At 35.9% G+C, this 19713-nt stretch overlaps 2 protein-coding genes across 3 annotated transcripts; one reads left to right on the top strand and one right to left on the bottom strand.

Annotated features, from left to right (window-relative positions):
- Nucleotides 1-66: 66 nt before the first annotated feature.
- Nucleotides 67-12984, bottom strand: LOC121728723 (ubiquitin-protein ligase E3A). 2 transcript variants are annotated; one of them, XM_042116962.1, is made up of 16 exons: nucleotides 12749-12984; nucleotides 12351-12561; nucleotides 12009-12139; nucleotides 10611-10783; nucleotides 10276-10449; nucleotides 9756-9871; nucleotides 9038-9260; nucleotides 8262-8431; nucleotides 7574-7733; nucleotides 7005-7133; nucleotides 6290-6498; nucleotides 5715-5896; nucleotides 5330-5498; nucleotides 4746-4913; nucleotides 1174-1329; nucleotides 67-899 (listed from the first exon to the last, which is right to left on the bottom strand). In XM_042116962.1, the coding sequence occupies exons 1-16, from the start codon at nucleotides 12781-12783 to the stop codon at nucleotides 561-563; spliced, it is 2745 nt and encodes a 914-aa protein (XP_041972896.1). In that variant the 5' UTR covers nucleotides 12784-12984; the 3' UTR covers nucleotides 67-560. The 2 variants fall into 2 exon arrangements, with proteins under 2 accessions (XP_041972896.1, XP_041972897.1); XM_042116963.1 differs by having other exon boundaries at nucleotides 6290-6492.
- A 1932-nt stretch (nucleotides 12985-14916) lies between these two features.
- Nucleotides 14917-18744, top strand: LOC121728928 (retinal rod rhodopsin-sensitive cGMP 3',5'-cyclic phosphodiesterase subunit delta). Its single transcript, XM_042117260.1, has 6 exons — nucleotides 14917-14975; nucleotides 15067-15175; nucleotides 15643-15674; nucleotides 17231-17382; nucleotides 17590-17726; nucleotides 18511-18744. The coding sequence occupies exons 2-6, from the start codon at nucleotides 15105-15107 to the stop codon at nucleotides 18590-18592; spliced, it is 474 nt and encodes a 157-aa protein (XP_041973194.1). The 5' UTR covers nucleotides 14917-14975; nucleotides 15067-15104; the 3' UTR covers nucleotides 18593-18744.
- Nucleotides 18745-19713: the final 969 nt, after the last annotated feature.

Raw genomic sequence — 19713 nt, 5'->3', positions numbered from 1 at the left:
GGTCGCACGATTACTATGGCGAGCGCACGCCGCGGGCGGCCGCGACGGGCGCACGCTCAACGCAGCGAACGCTCTTATTATACACTAGAATCTAGATGACCCGGTGAACTTCCTATCACTTCCCTCCTAATATTATCCTTCCTTGGACTTTCACGAATATTTCAAGACTAAAATTTCCCAAATCGGGTCAGACATTCTCAAGTTTTAGCGAGAGTAACAACATTTTAAATTCATTTTTATTTATATAAGTTATAGATAGATATAAATCCCTCTACAAACATTGTTTACAATTTTATGAAAGTCGCATATTATACAAGTTAGTGCTTGTCACAGTAAATCGAACGAAATTACAGACTCGACAATCACATATTCCTTGCAATTCACACCCGACTGAGTCATATCCAAAAACTAATACTGTATAAAATGTAGTATAAATACGTAATAAACCATTATGACTGACTTCCCATCGAATGATATCTTTTCGGTTAAAAACTTTTCAGTTCCTTGAGCATATTGAATATGACTCGGCCAGTGTGAAATTAAATTAAATAAGCTAATGATTAAAGCATACCGAAGCCTTTGGAGTAGCTGATGGCTTTCAACAGTCTGTCCTGTAGTTTCTCTTTATTTTCATACTCTGGTAGTAGCAGCACGTTGAAGCATGTGTGAGCGGTTGGCAAGCGGTCACTGTCCGGACCATTCCGAGCGATGACAAGCTTCAGATGACTCAGTCCTCCCACTGGCACCCTATCTGACCCCGTAGTAAACTGGAGGAGTTTCCGCTTGTCTTCCAATGATAAACTGTGCACTATACTCCAAAAGTCCTTGATAGTTTCTGAACTCGAAGTGTAACCACCATCGTAGTCTGTTGATTTTTCCAGTTCGTTGAAATCGAAATTCTGTAATCGACAAAGTGTTTATTGATATACTTAACCAATATATGGGTAAACAGGGTAAGTCCAAAAATTTTAATTTAAACTTTTCAAGCCCTTTCATTTGGTTATATTACGGGACGGGACGGTCGCCTAGGGCGCCAGATAAAAAGGGGCGCTAAAGGCAAATAAAAGGAACGTCAAATTTTTTCAGCATTATCAACACCCTGGGTGCCAAAGAAATCTCACCCAGGGCGGCTAAAACCGGCACTGTTCGTAGTGTATGTACTATGTATGTTACCTTGCTCCCGCACACCAGGGTCTCCACCTCCTCCGGGCGGAACAGCGCGGCGAGCTGGCTCTCGCCGGTCACCATCACGAAGCCGCGCCGGAACGCCCGGAACTGACTGTCCACCGACGAGTTGAGGAGGAAGTCCGCGTACATGTTCACGAATTCCTGGAAATGTTCATGTAATGTGTTAGCGCTCCTGCAGACGAACGGTGCTTGTTGACGGCAGTCGACTACACGCATCGGCAAGTGTCGACGACTGCCATCGTCGCGTACATCGAGTACGTACATCCGACATACAGTACGAATAAATCCGAGTTAATTAAAATCATATTCGTAAATGTACCGATTCGATTCAGACAGTTTAGTATAGACTATGGAACAGGGGTCACAATAATTAGTTTCGCTTGGGGCACATTTTAAGAAATGAAAATATGATCTCCACAGTCCACACATATTGTAAAAAAATATTTATTTACAATATTAATGAGAAAAGTGCCAATTTTTCAGTCAGTAAGTTGAGATCGAACTTTACTTTTAGCGAAGTTCATCTTCGAAAATGCTTGGTCCGCACACAATGGGTCGGCGCGCGGTCCAATGCGGACCGCGGTCCGCCATTTGGTGACCCATGCTATAGAATATAATATTATAATGGTATATTCATTATTTTTTTGTATATTAAAAACATTACTTATACAAATAAAATTAATAGGCATCCAGTAGAACTTACCGCAACTAAACCAAATTTAATAGAATCACTTGATCATTGCAATATCTTCTTTTCTAATATCGGTCAAAGTCACGCAGACAAGATACTCACAGTTAACAAGGAAAATGAAGAGTCACTGGCAGCCAAAATTAAAATCTATAACTCACCCACTCAGTCCCTTTTCTTTCAGCCCACAGACGAAAGTGAAGTAGATTCAATAATTAAAAACCTGAAAATAGATAGCGCTCTAGGCCTAGACGGTATTACTAACAGACTAATAAAAGCTATTAAAAATCACATAATTATCTTCCTTACCTTTATCTGCAACCTCAGTTTATCTGAAGGATATTTTCCATCGATGTGGAAGACAGCAGCTGTCACACCTATATATAAAAACGGTAGCAGGTCAGATCCTACTAACTATAGACCGATTTCCCTTCTCTGTTCTTTTTCAAAAATTCTAGAAAATATTGTCCAGAAACGTCTTATTGGCTTTATCGATAAAAATAATTTACTTACTGAAAACTAGTTTGGTTTCCGCGCAAATAAATCAACAGAGGACGCGGTAAGGTTATTGACAGATACTGTTTCCGGACATCTTGATGAGAAACGAACATGTATTGGTGCATTTATAGACCTAGCGAAGGCTTTCGACACAGTGTCTGTCAAGATCTTACTGCGCAAGCTAGAACTCTTGGGGATAAGAGGTAATGCATTAGCCTGGTTCCAAAGTTATTTAACTAACCGTGCACAGTGTGTAAAAATTAATCAAGACAAAAGCAATTTGCAAAACATTAACTTTGGAATACCGCAAGGGAGTATTTTAGGCCCCACACTTTTCATTCTTTACATGAATGACATATTTAATATAAACCCCCATAAAACTGATATAATTTGTTATGCTGATGACACAGCAATTATTTTTTATGGGAAAAATTGGCCTGAAGTAGTTAACACAGCTGAAAATGCACTTAGAGCAATCGCTAAATGGCTTCAGGACAACTTACTTACTCTGAGTGTGCCTAAATCAAAAATTATTTTCTTTCACAAAACAAAAGCATCTGCACCTCCTGTCAATATTGCCGTTAAGATACATACATGCCCTTTAGATAGGCAACGAAAAGAAGACTGTAACTGTGAGCATCTTAGTAACGCTACCTCGCTAAAATATCTGGGTGTCACAGTTGATGAGAAATTAGATTTCCAGGAACATCTTGCCGTTACCGCAAAAAGAATCCGAAAACTTGTCTATATTTTTTCTTGTTTATTATAAAACCTACGTGCTTCTGCTACTCTAAAATTACTTCAATCAGTTTATATTTCCATATGTCAGTCGGTAATATCGTACTGCATACCGATTTGGGGAGGAGCGGCAACCACTAAAATGATGGTCCTGGAAAGAGCACAGCGGTCTGTACTTAAAGTCATATTAAGAAAACCCATCCGGTATCCGACAATAAGTGTATACAAAGACATGGATGTACTTACAGTTCGTGCTATTTTTATACTCCTCGTATGTATTAAGGAACATCAAACAGTTCTTAAATCACTAGATTCGGAAACACTGCGGAAAAAAAGAATCCTGAAGTTGCCTTTACCACGCATATACTCTAGTTTTGCAAGAAGGTTTGGTTCATACTTACACCCATTTGTATATAATAAAGTCAACCGAAAATGCAGCATAAAAGACAGCTCTGTAAGAGAAGTAAAGGAAATAGTAACAAAGTGGCTTAAAACCTTAGATTACGAACAAAAAGAAAAATTTTTAAGAGAGATAATATAAACACACACAAACACACTCACACACACACACACACACACACGCACGCACGCACGCACGCACGCACGCACGCACGCACGCACGCACGCACGAACGCACTTACACACAGCGCGCACTTTGAATTTTACTTTTAGAAGATATTTTAATTTTTACTTTTACTTTTACTTTTATTAATTTTAACTTTTGTTAATCCTTAATTTTAAGAAACTGCTCTATTTGTGTAACTAGGTACTTATTTCATTTTATTTAAAAATTTCGGTGACCTGCAGGACAGGCTCAGCCTAGTGCAGGCACCAATGTAACGCAATACCTGAAAAAATCTGTTAGCTAACTGAAAATCCACACACAAATTGTACTGTACTTGTCGAATTATGTAACAGATTTAAAGTTGTTGTTAATAAAGTTATTATTATTATTATATAAGGTCAAACTCCGTACTACATCCAATTAAATTATGAAAGTACTAAATATGTAAAAAATTGCACACCCAGACACTAATTATAATGATTTTTCATAATAGATTTTTAAAGAACTATTCGATATTTAATTATTATTGAACAAAATTTTGTAGTAATTTTACTACCGCAAATGGCGGCCAAGAAAGCTCGGTAAAGCTTTAAATGCAGGTGGCGAAAAAAGGAACTAACGCTGCCACATACAAAAACGACATATTTGACAGTTCTTCTTTACCAGCAGCGCCCCCGCCCATGTTCATATAAAGTCTTGTCGCACCCTTCGAAGGATAATTTTCATAAATTTCAATTTGAAATATTTCCTCAGAATTACCGGTGAACCCACTTTTTTTTGGGCTTAAAAAATCGCAAATCGTACAAAGAAATTAATAAGCAGTTTTTTAGCTGTTTATCTTTGATACAAAGTTCCCAATTCTGACGAATTCTCAAAAATTATAACACTTGCGGCAAACATTACGTATAATACATAGAAATTTTAAAATTAATTATTTCACGTAACTTGTCAGTAAGGTATTGATTTTTTGGTATCAATCGATGCAGGATGTTTTATTCTACTATATGTTTCGAATTTAGGTCAGAATCTTTGAATTTATAAATGTTCAGTAATAACTTCAAATCTTACCTCTTTGTTTTCCTTCGTAACAAAAATACTATCGCCGTCAGGTTTTAGCTCGTGGAAAATGTTATTACCGAACACATCTTGATAGCATATCCTGAACGTCTGGCAGTAAGCCTCCTCTACATCATCACCCTCATACTGTAGTAAATCTTTCAAACCGTTGTATAGCGTCTGTAACATAAAAAATATACTAATGTAAAATCATAAAGTGGGTCTGTCTGTTTGTCTGTCATTAACCCCTCCACACTTAAATCGCTAAAATTTTTATGATATTTTGTATGGAGATATTTTTAGCCCCAGAGAGAATGATTTATATTGCGTTAAAGTTCCCGATTTCGGCGCTAAATAAACAAATATTAAAAATAAAATCATATAATAAAGTGCAGGTCAAAAACAGTCACAACAGTTTAGCACGGCCATAGCAGAAATGAAAACGCGAAAGAATAGAATATCAGACAGACTTTAGGGCACAAAGTGACGAATTTCTTTGGCAGTACCTACATAGAGAGAAACTCTTTCTATGGTCCTTCCTACTAGGCTTAGCGGTCATGCTAAGCCTAGTAGGAAGGAATAATTAAAAAACATACCATATTCCAATCCGCTAAATCCTCGAAGGAGCCTTTCTTTCCCATCAGCTTTCTATACACAACCATAGGGAAGTTGACGGGCAGTATTATGTTGTTGTATATCGCCAAACCCAGAACTATACCGATGAGTGTGAACTGTGCTTCTGTTTCAAACGATGTTGGATTGAACCTGTAAGAATATTTAAGTGCGGTCACAAAACAGAAATAAATTTTTGGTTTTACTTACTACTAATCTTGTCACTTTTGTTTGGTTAGGTTAGGTACCGATATAGAGTAGAAAACGGGAAAGGGCATAGGCTATTTTTCCAGGAAAATGAACGGTTCCATGAAATACGGAATTATTTATATAACATCTAGTTGTTTAATATAATGATGATAAACTCACCACACAGTATGCGAGTCAGGCTGCTGGGTGAACATGCCATAGTCAGGGTTGAATATCTCTTCCACAATCAGCTGGAAGAACTCCTTGCTGACTCCACCCTCGTCGACCCCCTGTTCCCCCTCGAATTCCACTACCAACTGCTTCTTGAGGTCCGACGCACTCTCCATCGCTATCATTTCCAGCTGAAATAAAAAATAAGTGAGAATACTTGAGAGTGTAATGTGCCATGTAAATTATAAAGTTTACTCTCTAAAAGAGTTACTTTTGACTTTTATGTTTCTATGAGAAATGCTCCAACGTCACGAATTTGCCTAAATTTAATTGCATAACCTATCGAATGGTACGTAAATATTTAAAAAATTTATATTTTGTTATATTTTTAAAATCGACTTGTCTATTCAACTTTGAAGCTGATAATATACCTATAAGTACTAACAAACAATAACATAAGTTGTTAAGCAATTTTACCGTTGCATCTTTATTTTAAATCTGCTAATCTTTGACCATGCCAACATCCCTAATCAATGCCATACTTGTCATTGAATAGGTACTGTAAGTCTTAATAAAATGCGTACTTCAACGAGCGCGTCATCTATCAGGTGCGAGCGGCGCACGCGCAGGCGCAGGTAGGGCGCGGCGGGCGCGGCCCCCACCACCGCGTGCAGCAGGGACACGCGCCGCTCGGAGTACATCCGGATCCGGTTCTCGTAGTACAGACCCAGGGACTTGGTCGCCGGCGTCAGGATAAACGGGTACCGAAGAAACGAGAACTTCCGAACTAAAACTAAAACGAACGATACAAAAAATAATTGCAAAAGACAATATTTATAATACAGATTGATCCGCCAAACGTTGGTTATACAGGGTGTAACTAAACAAAGTGATGTACTAAACTAATAGGTTTCAACTTTCAACGCAATTTCATTATAATTACCAAACTACAACATGTTATTCTAAAATCTAGATGTAAATGAGAAAACTATTTTATGATCTGGACTGGATAATGGATTTAAAAGGGAACCCCGATTAACAAAGAAAAATAGGAGTACAGGATATAATAAGTTATGAATATTATAACTTATTGCACCATCGAAGAAATTGATTCATAGGCAGTTGACGGACCTACATCATTTGGTCGACTTATGTCAATTCAACGTTAGCTGTGATCGGTCGGATGGGTATGACTTAACGCGACCAAATTACTTAGGTCCGCCATATGCCTAGGAATCAACTTCTCTGATAGTACCTTACTTACTACTTGTTTACATTCACTTAATCGACGATACTTACTAACATCAGTTTTGCAATTAGCCAGGTCTATGTCCATCTCTATGGTATCACTCAGGGGTTCGTTGTAGAAATCCTCGAAAGGTATCAACGGTTTCCGAGCGTCTAATACGTTTATATCCAATTCTATAGCTGGAATATCAAAATATTTTTATTAGTTTGATGTGACGTCATAATATTAATACGACTTTAGATATACATATGAAACACACATTTTTTAAAATATTAATCAGGCATCATATTTTAAAAAATGTGTGTTTCATATTTAAAAAAAGGGAAGAGTGAAATAAACAGATATTTAAAACAATATTTCTTTAACAGTAATTATTTTACATAACAAACTTCTTAGTTCGCTCAAAGAATAGTCCAAAAGAAGTTGTAGAGTGCGTGAGCTGGAACTCCATAAGGTAAATAATGCCCAGAAGTTAAACATACTAAAAATCTGAAGAAATTGCTTAGATCGCAGCTCACGCACTCTATACCTGCTTTGTTAAGTGGACTATCTAGCTTCTAATGTTTGAATGCTATGCTATGTTTTTGTAGATTAAAAACAAGTTGCATTAATAAATTACCCAAAGGATCCTCAGGTTGTGACTGTTTGGAGTTTTTCAGTGGTGGATACAAGTGATCTAATGCATCTCCCAACGGATCGTGATTGGGTATCACCACCGGTTCCTCCCTCAAAGTATTGGGTTCCATAACACCGGCTAACATATTCGCATAGTAAATTACCTGGAAATTTTATAAAATTGGTAAAATAAAATTACATAATATTATATGTTTGTTTTTTATTAACTACCACCACGTAAGTTAATAATAAAATAGGTTATAAATATTTGAATCTATATCAAAAAGAAACTATACTTAAAGTACAATGTCAAAACTTTTATTAAAAATTTCTATTGCTCAATTTAATGTCTATGTTTTAAAACATTCTTACTTTATAATTTATATGAAGTATCAGACACAAAAATAGGCTATAAGACTGTTTTAAAAAATGAAAATACTAGTCTCTTTGTAATAATATAATTACTTAATTAACAGATATACTTATAATAGCTGATTAAATAAAACAACGTCAATTCCTTTGAAGCTCTCTGAATAGTATACGCTCGCATTGTGGCTTATTTAATTTATCGTGCAGCAACCATACATTTTCCGAAATTATCTCTACATCTTTATTCAAAAAATAGTAAATTAGTTCAACTACCTTTCGTATTTATGATATTGGACTAGTAAAGTTGGGGCAAAGCCCTATACCTTCATAAGTTTGGTAGCCATTGTAACAGATTCATCGTCTTGCACGAGGTAGCCCACAGAGTAGCTAGTGGACATCACCCGCAGCGTGATTAGTTGTTGCAAGTTGTCTAGTACAGTTCTCAGCGTCTCTTTGCAGTGTTGTGCCCATATTCGCGCTAACTTAGCCTGACCTGATGAAAACAATACAGCATGCAATCCATACAGCATGTCACATCTAAGGGGAGCGAAGGGGGTAAACGAGGTGTAACATGGTGTGACAAGGAGGGATGCTAAATTTTGTGACATCACACTTAAAATCTAATAAATTGAATAGCGAAATTTAAAATATTGAGGTGGCTTTAATTTTTATATGTAAAATTGTAAATTTGTGACATCACACTAGGGAGGAGGACGTCTCACCGTTGTGACTACATATGACAAGCGGGAAGGGGGGGTCTAAAAATCATGAAAATCGTGTGATGATACGTTACTTTATGGATGGTCCCTAACATGTTTAATTAATATTTATTGTTAAACTAGTGTAGTACAGTATCCAATGGCACACAGTCCACAGTATAGCCTAAAGTAACTTAATATGAAATATAAGGTAAAAAAAAATTATAACGATAATAAATAAAACGATTCTTCACTCGAAATAAGGGGACCAGCATTTTTGGAGTGCTCTGTAAACACTCTAATCTTATTTATTATTATCTTTTTAAAATAAGAGTGATCACAGAGCGCTCTCTATTCTCATTGGATCCTAGATGTGGCAAATAAATATTATTACAACATACCTTCAATGGGTAGATTATCCACGGCATCACACAAAGCGGGCAGGGCCACTTCCAAGTAATCACTGCACCCCAGATCGGGTATTTCGAATGCTATGATTATACAGTTCAGTAAATCCTCAAGAGTCATACCGTAGAAACGAATAAACCTTAATTGCATTGCTACATTTTTGCCCAACGTCGTCAATGCTGTGACTAACGCTGAACTGTAGTAATCTGATGGCACCTGAAAAAGGCAGTGATTTTTAAGAATTTTAGGAACTAGCCAGTGATGTCGTAATAAAAAGATTATTAATAGGCATTTACTATTATTAATTATATTATGCTACACATAGAATAAATTTACAGAAACATATAAATACAACTGGAAATAGATTTTAATTGATAAGAACCAACCATTATATTTATAGTGTACTCATCATGTAACTTTTTTATTTATAAACTTTTTTATTTAATTTATAGAAAACTACTGAAGATAAATATATGCATGTAAGAGCGCTTACAGACGAATGGAACTTGTCGACGGCAGTCGGCGGCACGCGTCGACAAATGTAAAAAATCAATGGAAAAAAAAGTGCCATTCATCAGTAAGAATCCTAAGACTGGCCATAGACGAACGGCAAGGTGCAGTTGGTTCTGACTGCAACTTACGGTCTGTCTATGGCCAGTCTAAGACTAACACATTATATTATGATAGCTTCTGTATTGTGTTAAAACCTACTTTGGCAAGACATTTAAAGGCTCGCTGACATGACGCTATATCTAATCCTGGACCAGAAACACTATCTACATCTTTGTCTGGATCCCTCGAACACATGGCTTTTGACTCTTTATCTTCTGCAAATACAAAATAACATTATATTATACTTTGTTGTATCAACAAGGTTCTGACATGGTTTGACTTGATTGTATATAGGACAAGCTTATAAAATTATGATTTGACAAGCCGACTATAACATTGAACATTCTTATATAGCTTTGTCCACAGTCCACACTGTGCCTTTTTCTATTCGTTAAGGGCATGCGTTATAGCGCAGTCAACAGCGAACGTGAGGCATGCCCGCGACGCATGCCCTCTGAGTTTTGACTGTATCCAAAACTTCAAAAATGACAATATTGGCGTTGCGTTCCATGACGCATTCAATTATTGAATGCGCCAATATGAAAGTTGATGACGAAAATTGAAGATGAAAGTGCACAGTGTGGACATAGCTTATTTATTGCAACATTTGTTTACTAACTTTGCCTTGTGTCAACACTTTGTTCAACATTAGTTTTACTTCGGAAACATTTGGAGAGTATAATGGGATCAATGAAGACCTCGCCCAGTGCTCGTATGAGGGGCTCCGGCCTCTTATTGTCTATACACTCTTGACACAACTCATACATACGTTCCTCTGTTAATAGTGCACCATCTGAAATTTTAAGTTAAAACTATACATATAAGTTTTTCAATCATTAAACCAATGAAAGTTACAGTTTGTAATTATAATGAAAATGCAGTACTTAGCTGTTTTAAAAAAAATTGCCAATAATCCAAAAAAAAAAATCCATAAATTCATAAAACAAATCTTACTGTCATGACTAAGAGATTTGTGATCACTCTGAAGAGATATATTTTGACTAGTATCCGGTTTGTCTTTTTCTTTACTCTCTTTATTACCGGATGTGCTTGCAGACATTGATTCTATTTTTTTCTCATCATCACTAGACTCATCTGTGGCGTTGCCATTACAAGTACAGGTTGATCTGTGAAATAAAAATTGCCATGTAAAAACAATATTTTTAAATCAGCAATTATTACACAAACCTACAAAAATTGTAAGTTTTTGTAGGCTTGTGTAATAATTGTTACATATTATAGTTATTTAGCTAAATTTGGAACACATTTTCCTTTTCACTTTCGTATATCATTGGCACCTACACAATTTGGCTTCCCACCTAAACTGACTCCTAAAGACACCTAAACTGGCTGCCTGGCAAAGGGACCATAATATGAAATTATGTCTTCCCATGTATCAATTATTTTGTGAATCCATATCATATAATTATCATAAATGTGAAAGTGTCTGTCTGTCTGTTTCGTCTTCACACCTAAAGCGATGAACCGATTTTTCTGAAATTTGGTATGGTACTTTGAGTCCCAGGGAAGGACATAAATTAATTTTCATCCCGGGATAAAGTGCGGATTCCGCGCGATAAACGAATTACGAGGCAAAGGAGTTGCTGCCTTCATTAGTCTACACTACTATTATAAAGAGGAAAGATTTGATTGTTTGTTTGTCTTGAATAGGCTCCGAAACTACTGGACCGATTTTAAAGATTCTTTTACCATTGGAATCCTACATTAATTCTGCTGAACATAGGCTAAATTTTATTTTGGAAAAAAAATAGGGTTTCGTAAGATATTTTGGATTTTAATTATAAATAAGGGAAAAAAAGTGTGCTACTCAGGGACTGCCGTAGTAAAGCTATAATTGCATATCATTTTTATCAACTGATACAACTATTCTGCGTGCACACAAACACCGTGCTGAATTCAGTCATTGCCGCACTGATCATGATTGGAGTGGGAGGTGTATGGTTTTTTTTTTTTGGGAATTACGTAATTTCTTAATTAAGTCGTCGCCCTCAAAGCCCGTAATAAAAGCTATGCAATAGCTTAAAAATATTTAGATAGGGGTGCTCCTTCACCGGGAGCATTCAATTGTAATGTAACGTTACAGTTGACCATTACATCAGTGAGGGAGGAGAACCAAGCATTACAACATGCACCTTGTAATGATACAATGTGTAATATCTTGATACAACTTGTAACATCAATGCTTTGCGACAGTGAAGTGAACTTGCTATGTAATGCTCAAAGTCAAATCTACAAAATATGTTACATTACATGCGAATGCTCTTGGTGAGGAAGCACCATAATAATCATTATTTTGAATAAAGACAGTTCCAAATAGAACTTAGCATGTACCCTTCACTGGGGCCATGTGAGTTAGCTTCAGTTCGGGCAACTTTGGGTGGCTGAATATCACACAATCTGGCGTCCTTATAAAATAACTTTATGGCCTCTGCTGCTGCTTCATTTGGAGTAAGATTTCTGGCCTGAAAATTAAAAAAATTAGTATAAAAGAGTGTTTTCTATAAACATGAAAAATTGAAAAGTATGTCTAAGTTTTTTTTTTTACTTACTTTCATTGTATTTAAACAATGCTAACAAGATTAAAATTGTTTTTATTATTTAATATAGAAATAGTGAAAGACAAAATAACGAAAATAATATTGTAGATAATTTATTATTTATTTAAGGCCTCACCTCTCCGCTAGAAGCACAATACTCATTATCACAAGTTGGATTACCACAGCCATCTAACAACTGGTAAAAATATTTTTCTATAAGCCCTCTAGCAGCGGCTCGCTTCATTATATCTCGTGATGAGTTTGGACTTGCCGCTGGACATATGCTTGTGTGACCCTTCGGTATGGTTGGGGTGGTATTGTTATTTGACGATGCTTCTTCACTACCCCTTTTGTAAGAAATAAAATTATTTAAGTTATATAGACATAACAAATTGCGCAATTGCAAGCAATCCAGTAATTTTGTTATTATTTTGCAAGTAATGCCTAACCTCTACCTTTAACTGTCAAATTTTGTAGAGAGCTAGTAGAAAGGTTTAAAAATGATTTAAATATTAAATACAAACACAAAATTACCTGGAAGCTTCGTCAGTTTTGCTGTTCGGGTTCATAGAAATAGCTAATGTGTATTTTTTATTATTTTTTTACACCTTTTGCATTTGTGATGCACGATTTCAAGAAGTGTATTTTCAACTTGTTAAATGGTTGGAAAATATTAGTTGCAGAGAAAAGTTAAAGAAAAATACAAAGAATTGTCTTAATTTATTTGGTGATTCTACAATATTGTCTGTCAATACTCAATAGGTCAACCATTTTGAAAATGAAGTGCGCAGATAAAAATCTGACAATATTTAATAACAAAAAAAAACAGTGTGTCAAAAAAGTGAAGAATTAAAAAGTGGCAACATCATTGAGGTCATAGACCTAATATATATTAAAGGTTTATGATTGAGGTCATAGACTTAATATAAACTGTCGTATTATAGGTTTATGATTGAGGTGCTATCACTGACCTCCATTATACAAGTACGCTGGACTGATGATACCCTTTGAAATGACAGCTATTTTTTGTGCCTATTTGAAGCGGAATCAGCTCCCCCATTATTAGGGATAGGAACTAAATTTGACGTATAAATGACGTTTTAAAGTCACCATCATGTCGCCATATTGGCGCTGATAGCAGCAGTGGGAGTATAACTAATACTAGTGATGTACAACTGTCTCTTCTATTACGGTATCGATGAAATGTTTCCAGATTCAGATAATGTCGACCATTAGGACAAAAATATTAAATTGAATAATACAAACGCTACATATTTTTATTAATATACATTTAATTTAGATTATAAATTAACAACGATTTCATACGTAGATACCTTGAAGTAGCAGTACCTATCTATAATCCATTTATTTTTACCCGTTAGCACTACGAAAAACTAAAAACAAAACTGAAGATAAGCTTCTAAAATCTAACGAAAACTTTGTTGTATTGTATTTTCTTATTTCATTTCTAATATTATCAAAGTAGTGCTACAGTGTATCGTATTAAAGCTGAACAAAGCTGAATAAGTGTTCTGTGTGATTAGACCCTAACTAATCTCATTATATTATAATATTATTAAGCGGAAGAGTTTGTTTGAACGCTCTAATCTCAGGAACTGCTGGTCCAATTTGAACAATTATTTCAGTGTTAGACAGCCTGTTTTATATATTTTATTACGCTGAGACTAATAGGAGCTAAGAAATAGACGAAAATGTGGAAAAAGCGGGGGAATGTATAACGTGAAGGATTATATAGGCTATTTTTTGTGGACCAATTTGTCTGTGTAATTAGATATTTACGTGGGAGAAGCCGCGCGGAAAGTCTAGTAATAATATAAAAGTTCCCTATTTAGTTATGGATCTAGCAAGCCAATTTTATCGATTTACTTTATCTCATTTGATTTTCGCCATTTTGGCTTTGATTGCAGAAGTGCGAGGGAAATTAACTAATTGGATCAGTGTTATACATTTTAAAATTAAATGAAGTGGTTCTGAAATTACTTGCTAGTAAAGAAATTATTTTTGTAAATATCATCTTAATAACAAATTAAGTATGTATTATTAAATCGAGATTTAATGTACATGAAATAGGTATTTAATGAAAATCATCAACTGTATCATAGAAACAAAATAAAGTAACGTACGCGTAGTACTTACCTACACATAACACGATTCGACACGTTGCAGGCGGCATGAGCGACTTACCCATGAAACAGCAGTAAAAAAGCGTTACGGAAACTTCCGAAACCAAGATTGGCGTGGCCGACTAGTCAGCCGATTAGTCGGCTTCTTTGCAACCGACTAATCGGTAGTCGGCTAGTCGGCCAAAGTCATGATCGGCACATCTCTAGTATATAGATAGGCTCCGACGATTTGTTGTGCAAAGCAATTAATATTCATTTAATTTAAAAAAAACTGTCTGTCACAGCCATCTGACATTTGACATTTATGTGATATATCAATTTGTGTCAAAAATCAGTGTTGCCAGATCAGGGGATTTCCCCCTAGATTTAGGGGATTTTCGACTAAGATAGGGGCAAAATAGAGGCAAAATATCGGGATTTCCCCCTAGATTTAGGTAGATTTAGGGGATTTTCGACCAAGATAGGGTATTTCTAGGGGAAATCAAAAAAGTTCAGGGGGAAGTAGCCGAGACCATCTGGCAACACTGTCAAAAATTTTACTACATGTTTGGATCAAGTTTGGATTTTGGGTCTACAAATATATACTAGTAATCTGTGTTTGGGATTTTGCAGTCATGGTAAAAAATTTGTAGTGATGCTTAAAAAACTGAGTACCTTCGTCTAAAAGGCAATCAACAGCACAAAACAATACAATTACAATTATTACAGTAGCATATTGAAAGCAGCATTTAATAGTCAACGAGAAGATGACTGAAGTTCTGTCAATGGAAGAGACTAAGCAAGATCGTGTGGAAACTATTTTAAATGGGTTCCAATTGTATCCTTTTGTTATGATGAAACAACTAAGAGTATACAGTATACTGGAAACGTCGGATCGAACAAGTCAGTGCTACTGAGTTAGATTAAGAATACACCCATGGTTAAACTAAATAAACATTCTTTTTGTACAGTTCTATTTCCCCATATTCCATATCTTCTATTACTTTTTTGTATGAATAATGAATATGATACAGGACTCTCTATGTGAGTCTATCTCAGTATGTTTGTTTTTAGATTCTGTATAACAATAATTAACAATAAACATTTAGACTGGGTTGCACCAGAGGCGTGGTTATAGTTAAAGTTAAATATGGCGTCCAAACACCCCATATTCTCATACGACATCTGTCAATTTTTCCGGTTATAGTTAAGGTTAAAGTTAAAGTTAGTTGGTGCAACCCAGTCTTAGCAAATGATGTTGTCAATTATTGCACTTTACTTAATTCCTTAATATAATTTGTACAGAAATTGGATGAACTTACGGGATGCTGACACAGGTAAGGTTTTAAATGATATAATATTGTAATGATTTTTTACATTTTATTTAACACCTCCAATGTGGGCAGACACAGTAGATTTCCAATTGTTATGCGGCAGCCAGCTGCCGCTTGGGGATTGGTGGGTTAAAGCAAAATTAAACTGCATACATAGCCTTTGAATTGGTTAATTTTTAATGATTCTTCTTTAACAATAAACAGAAAATTAATAGGGTAACAACAATATAACATCAGCTGGGCTAGTGTGGTAAACTGAAGAAACTATTCTTTCAATTCTTGTTTTAAAATATTTTGTAGAAAAAAAGTTCTTAATCAAACATAACAAGGTCGTCAATACAAATTTTGTTTCATTATGGTGCAGCGCAGACGACAGACTATCTGTGACCACAGAATATATATTAGTAGTACCAACAGAAGTCCAACTCGTGAAACCCGTTTAAAAAAATAACAACTCTTGCTGCGATACTATAAAGTTCAAATTCCGACCGCACAGTGCTAGGTGCCTACAATTATATTTGCCTACATGTGCGCTCTCTTTCTATCGCGTAAGGGGTACCCTTTTTGACGAAATCAAGATTGTCACCTTTTAGAAAATAAAATAATCTTCTTTTAATTACTATAGCTACTAATAGCAAACTTTTTTATAGTAATAATCAAATTTTAGTAACCCAACGTATATTTTATAATAGTTTTATATTTGATTATAGTGTAGGAGCTGGTCAGGAATTTTTTACAACTTAAACATAGTAACTTGTGTTTATTTATGTGTAGTATGCGGTTTGTTTGTAACAAATTGGTTTATTTGCTATGTTTGTGTATTTTTTTACCTTTTTTTGTATTTTAAAGTCTTAAATTACTTTATTGAAATATTTCTTTGACTTTTTTCAATTGTACATATTTATCAGATTAATAATGATTCTGTCACAGCGGTTAAATCAGTACGTAGATATATGCGACGAAAAAATCTTGCGCGCGCATCACCGCTCGCTTGTGAGTCCCTTGTGATCTGCTCCTTTAAAGGGGTACTTACAGTTCGATACCTAAAGGCGCGAGTGGGACAGGCCTGCCGTGACACACTTTTTGGTCTGTGGAAATAGAACCTATGCAATTATAATATACACTAAATGGTAACTCACACGACGCGCATCGCAGACGTGTGCGTTACTGCATATAATTACGTACTGCATACATTCGTCTACGCTACACCTATATCATGCTTGGGAAGTAAAGAGGTGTTGAAGAAATGTTGATTATCATAAAGACGGTGCTTCAGCCCTAGTGCCTTACAAAAATAACTATTTTGCTTCAAATTGTGTTAGGATGTAAAATATTCTAGGTCTATTTCTTTGTAGAATAGACATGACATCAGTATGCTAAGCGGGCAGGTAGCAATCACCAACCACTACTTTGAAATGCCTAACCTTTGGTCAAACGCTTCTTACTCCTCACACAGTTTAACTGTAAAACTAAATAATAGCTTTATAATTGTGTATTTAGATTAAGGTTTTTATGTTTTGAGCTGAATAAACAATTTCAAAGTTTAATTCACGTTTCAGGTAAAATTCTCTGGCAGAACAATGAAGACATGTCCAGTCCAGACGTGGAACATGAGGCTAGGGTACCGAAACGGATCCTCAAATGTCGGAGTGTCTCTCGGGAAATGAATTTCAGCTCTATTGAGAGTATGGACAAGTTTCGATTGGAGCAGGTGAGCTAAACCAGTGGTTCATAGGATAAAGAATATTAATATTAACCTTATTAATATTAATAAATTTTCTTTCTGTTTCCATCCTCACCTCATCTAAATTTCTGAACTGATGAAAGTTATAGATCATTATTATAGATATTATGAATAATTTAATGTGACGTAACAATGTTGCTGGAACATGTACTGTAAAGGCTATTTCTTTTTCAGAAAGTGCTGTTCAAAGGGCGTTGTTTGGAGGAATGGTTCTTTGAGTTTGGTTATGTAATACCGAACTCCACTAACACCTGGCAGTCTATTATAGAATCGGCACCTGAATCTCAAATGATGCCAGCTAATGTGTTAAAGTAAGTTCCTGTTATTTAAATTTTTAATAGGTTCAATCTTTCATTAGGCTAAAGATATTGTTTGTGCTAGGGTTCGAAGGATTTGGAGACAAAAACCTATGGACTCTCTTGAAGACTTATTCACAAACACTAGGTCCAACACAAAGTACTAGATCCAAATCACTGAGCACTTTCACTGTCCTAGGTTGTAGCCAAGTCGTAGGTTCCACTTTGATCACTTGTTTCTCACTCCGAAGTCGCCTTGATGATAGCTCGTATCGAACTGAATCGCCGGCCCGTCTGCCTGCGTCTACTTATATGGGCCGAGACGAATCTCAGAATGTACGAGAACATTCCTTCCCCGAATGTACAAGATTCGCGTAAATAAGTGTGGAATATTTCTAGAAGCCTAACGCCATCTAGTATCGAATAGCGGATTTATGTTGTCTGTGTTCCCTCGATAAGTTTCGCTGGTTTGACGCTAGATGGCACTATGTGTCCGTATCCGTAACAATATATTATATTATGTGAAATAAAGATGAAAAAATACTATGAAGGTGGTGCAAATCACATGCGTATACTATTTTTTACTTATAACGCTTTACCGCTCAGGAATAATTGTACGTAATAATAAAAAAAATCTTAAAAAATGAATGCTATTTCCAAATTTCAGGTATGGTTGTTTAATAATTATAAAATTTGTATGACATCTTTAATGAATGACTATTTAATATCAATTATGTTACATAATAATATTATATTATTAAAATATACCTACATATTAAGTATTTATTTTTATTTTCAGTGGCAATGTGGTGATAGAAACAAAATTCTTTGATGGTGACCTGCTGATAACTACATCAAGAGTCCGTTTGTTTTATGTTTAAGGATTTATAAAAAGTTATATAGAATTGTAGCCAAACTGATTTTCTGACACTCGCTTTAAATTTGAAGCGAGTTAGAGCACTGATGAATGACTGTTAAAGAAAAACCAATCTAGGATCATCAGTACGAACGACGTTTGTCGTTTATGATGTATTGCCAGTAGCGGCATTAGGGGGGGCGGGCGACCGCCCAGGGCGCCGAACGCAAGCAAAAGGGGCGCCACCTTTTTTTATCACTACCAGCAACCTGGGCGCCGCGCCGAAGAAATCTCGCCCAGGGCGGTGGTAGTGCTAAAACCGCGCTGAGTATTGCACATCTAACGCGAGTAAAGCTGATGTTGTTTGAAAATACAAGCACAACCAGAGCCAGTGCCCAGTATGTAAAAGCAGTATGTATACCTATTTATAAAAACATGACCCGAGTTTCCAGTTTGACTACATTCATGTCATACATGCATTTTCAAGCATTCTACTTCAAGATTGATTTTTACGTAAACTTAATAGGTTTTATAATGATTTAGTCTAGAGATTAATTAATGCACGATATTGTAACATCCATTCGTTATTCTAAAATCTTTGCATCCATTCCATGGCATTCGAATTAAAAATAAAGGTTGCGCATAGCTTTAAGATTGCTTTAAGATTGCGCATAGCGATAATGGAATACATGATACACAGTTCGATTTTAGGTCTCTTTGGTGCGGCGAAGAGTGAGCGAACCCTTCAGTTTGGCCGAGCGATCCTATAGTAATTATGCATAGCATTTTTTATTTTTTGACTGTTGATAAGCTCCTTAACTTTTATAAGGTACAGTCGCAATCAAATGTGCAATTTTGTAACATCATTTGTAACATCACCTTGATGAGTGGCAGTCTTTCACCGTGCGTTTCTCGCGTAACTTTCTGCCGCGCACTGTAAATCTCTGGAACGAACTGTCACCAGCAGTATTTCCGGACCTATACGACCTGCAAACCTTCAAGAAAAGAGCGTATTCCCTCCTAAAAGGCCGGCAACGCACCTGCAGCTCTTCTGATGTTACGAGTGTCCATGGGCGACGGTAGTTGATTTCCATCAGGCGACCCGTTTGCTCGTTTGCCCCCTTATGCACTTTGCTAATAAAGTGT

Source organism: Aricia agestis, chromosome 7 (genome assembly GCF_905147365.1).
Source record: "Aricia agestis chromosome 7, ilAriAges1.1, whole genome shotgun sequence".
Lineage (NCBI taxonomy): Eukaryota > Metazoa > Arthropoda > Insecta > Lepidoptera > Lycaenidae > Aricia > Aricia agestis.
The sequence above is the reverse complement of the archived record's forward strand: the minus strand, read 5'-3'. Positions and strand labels throughout refer to the sequence as shown.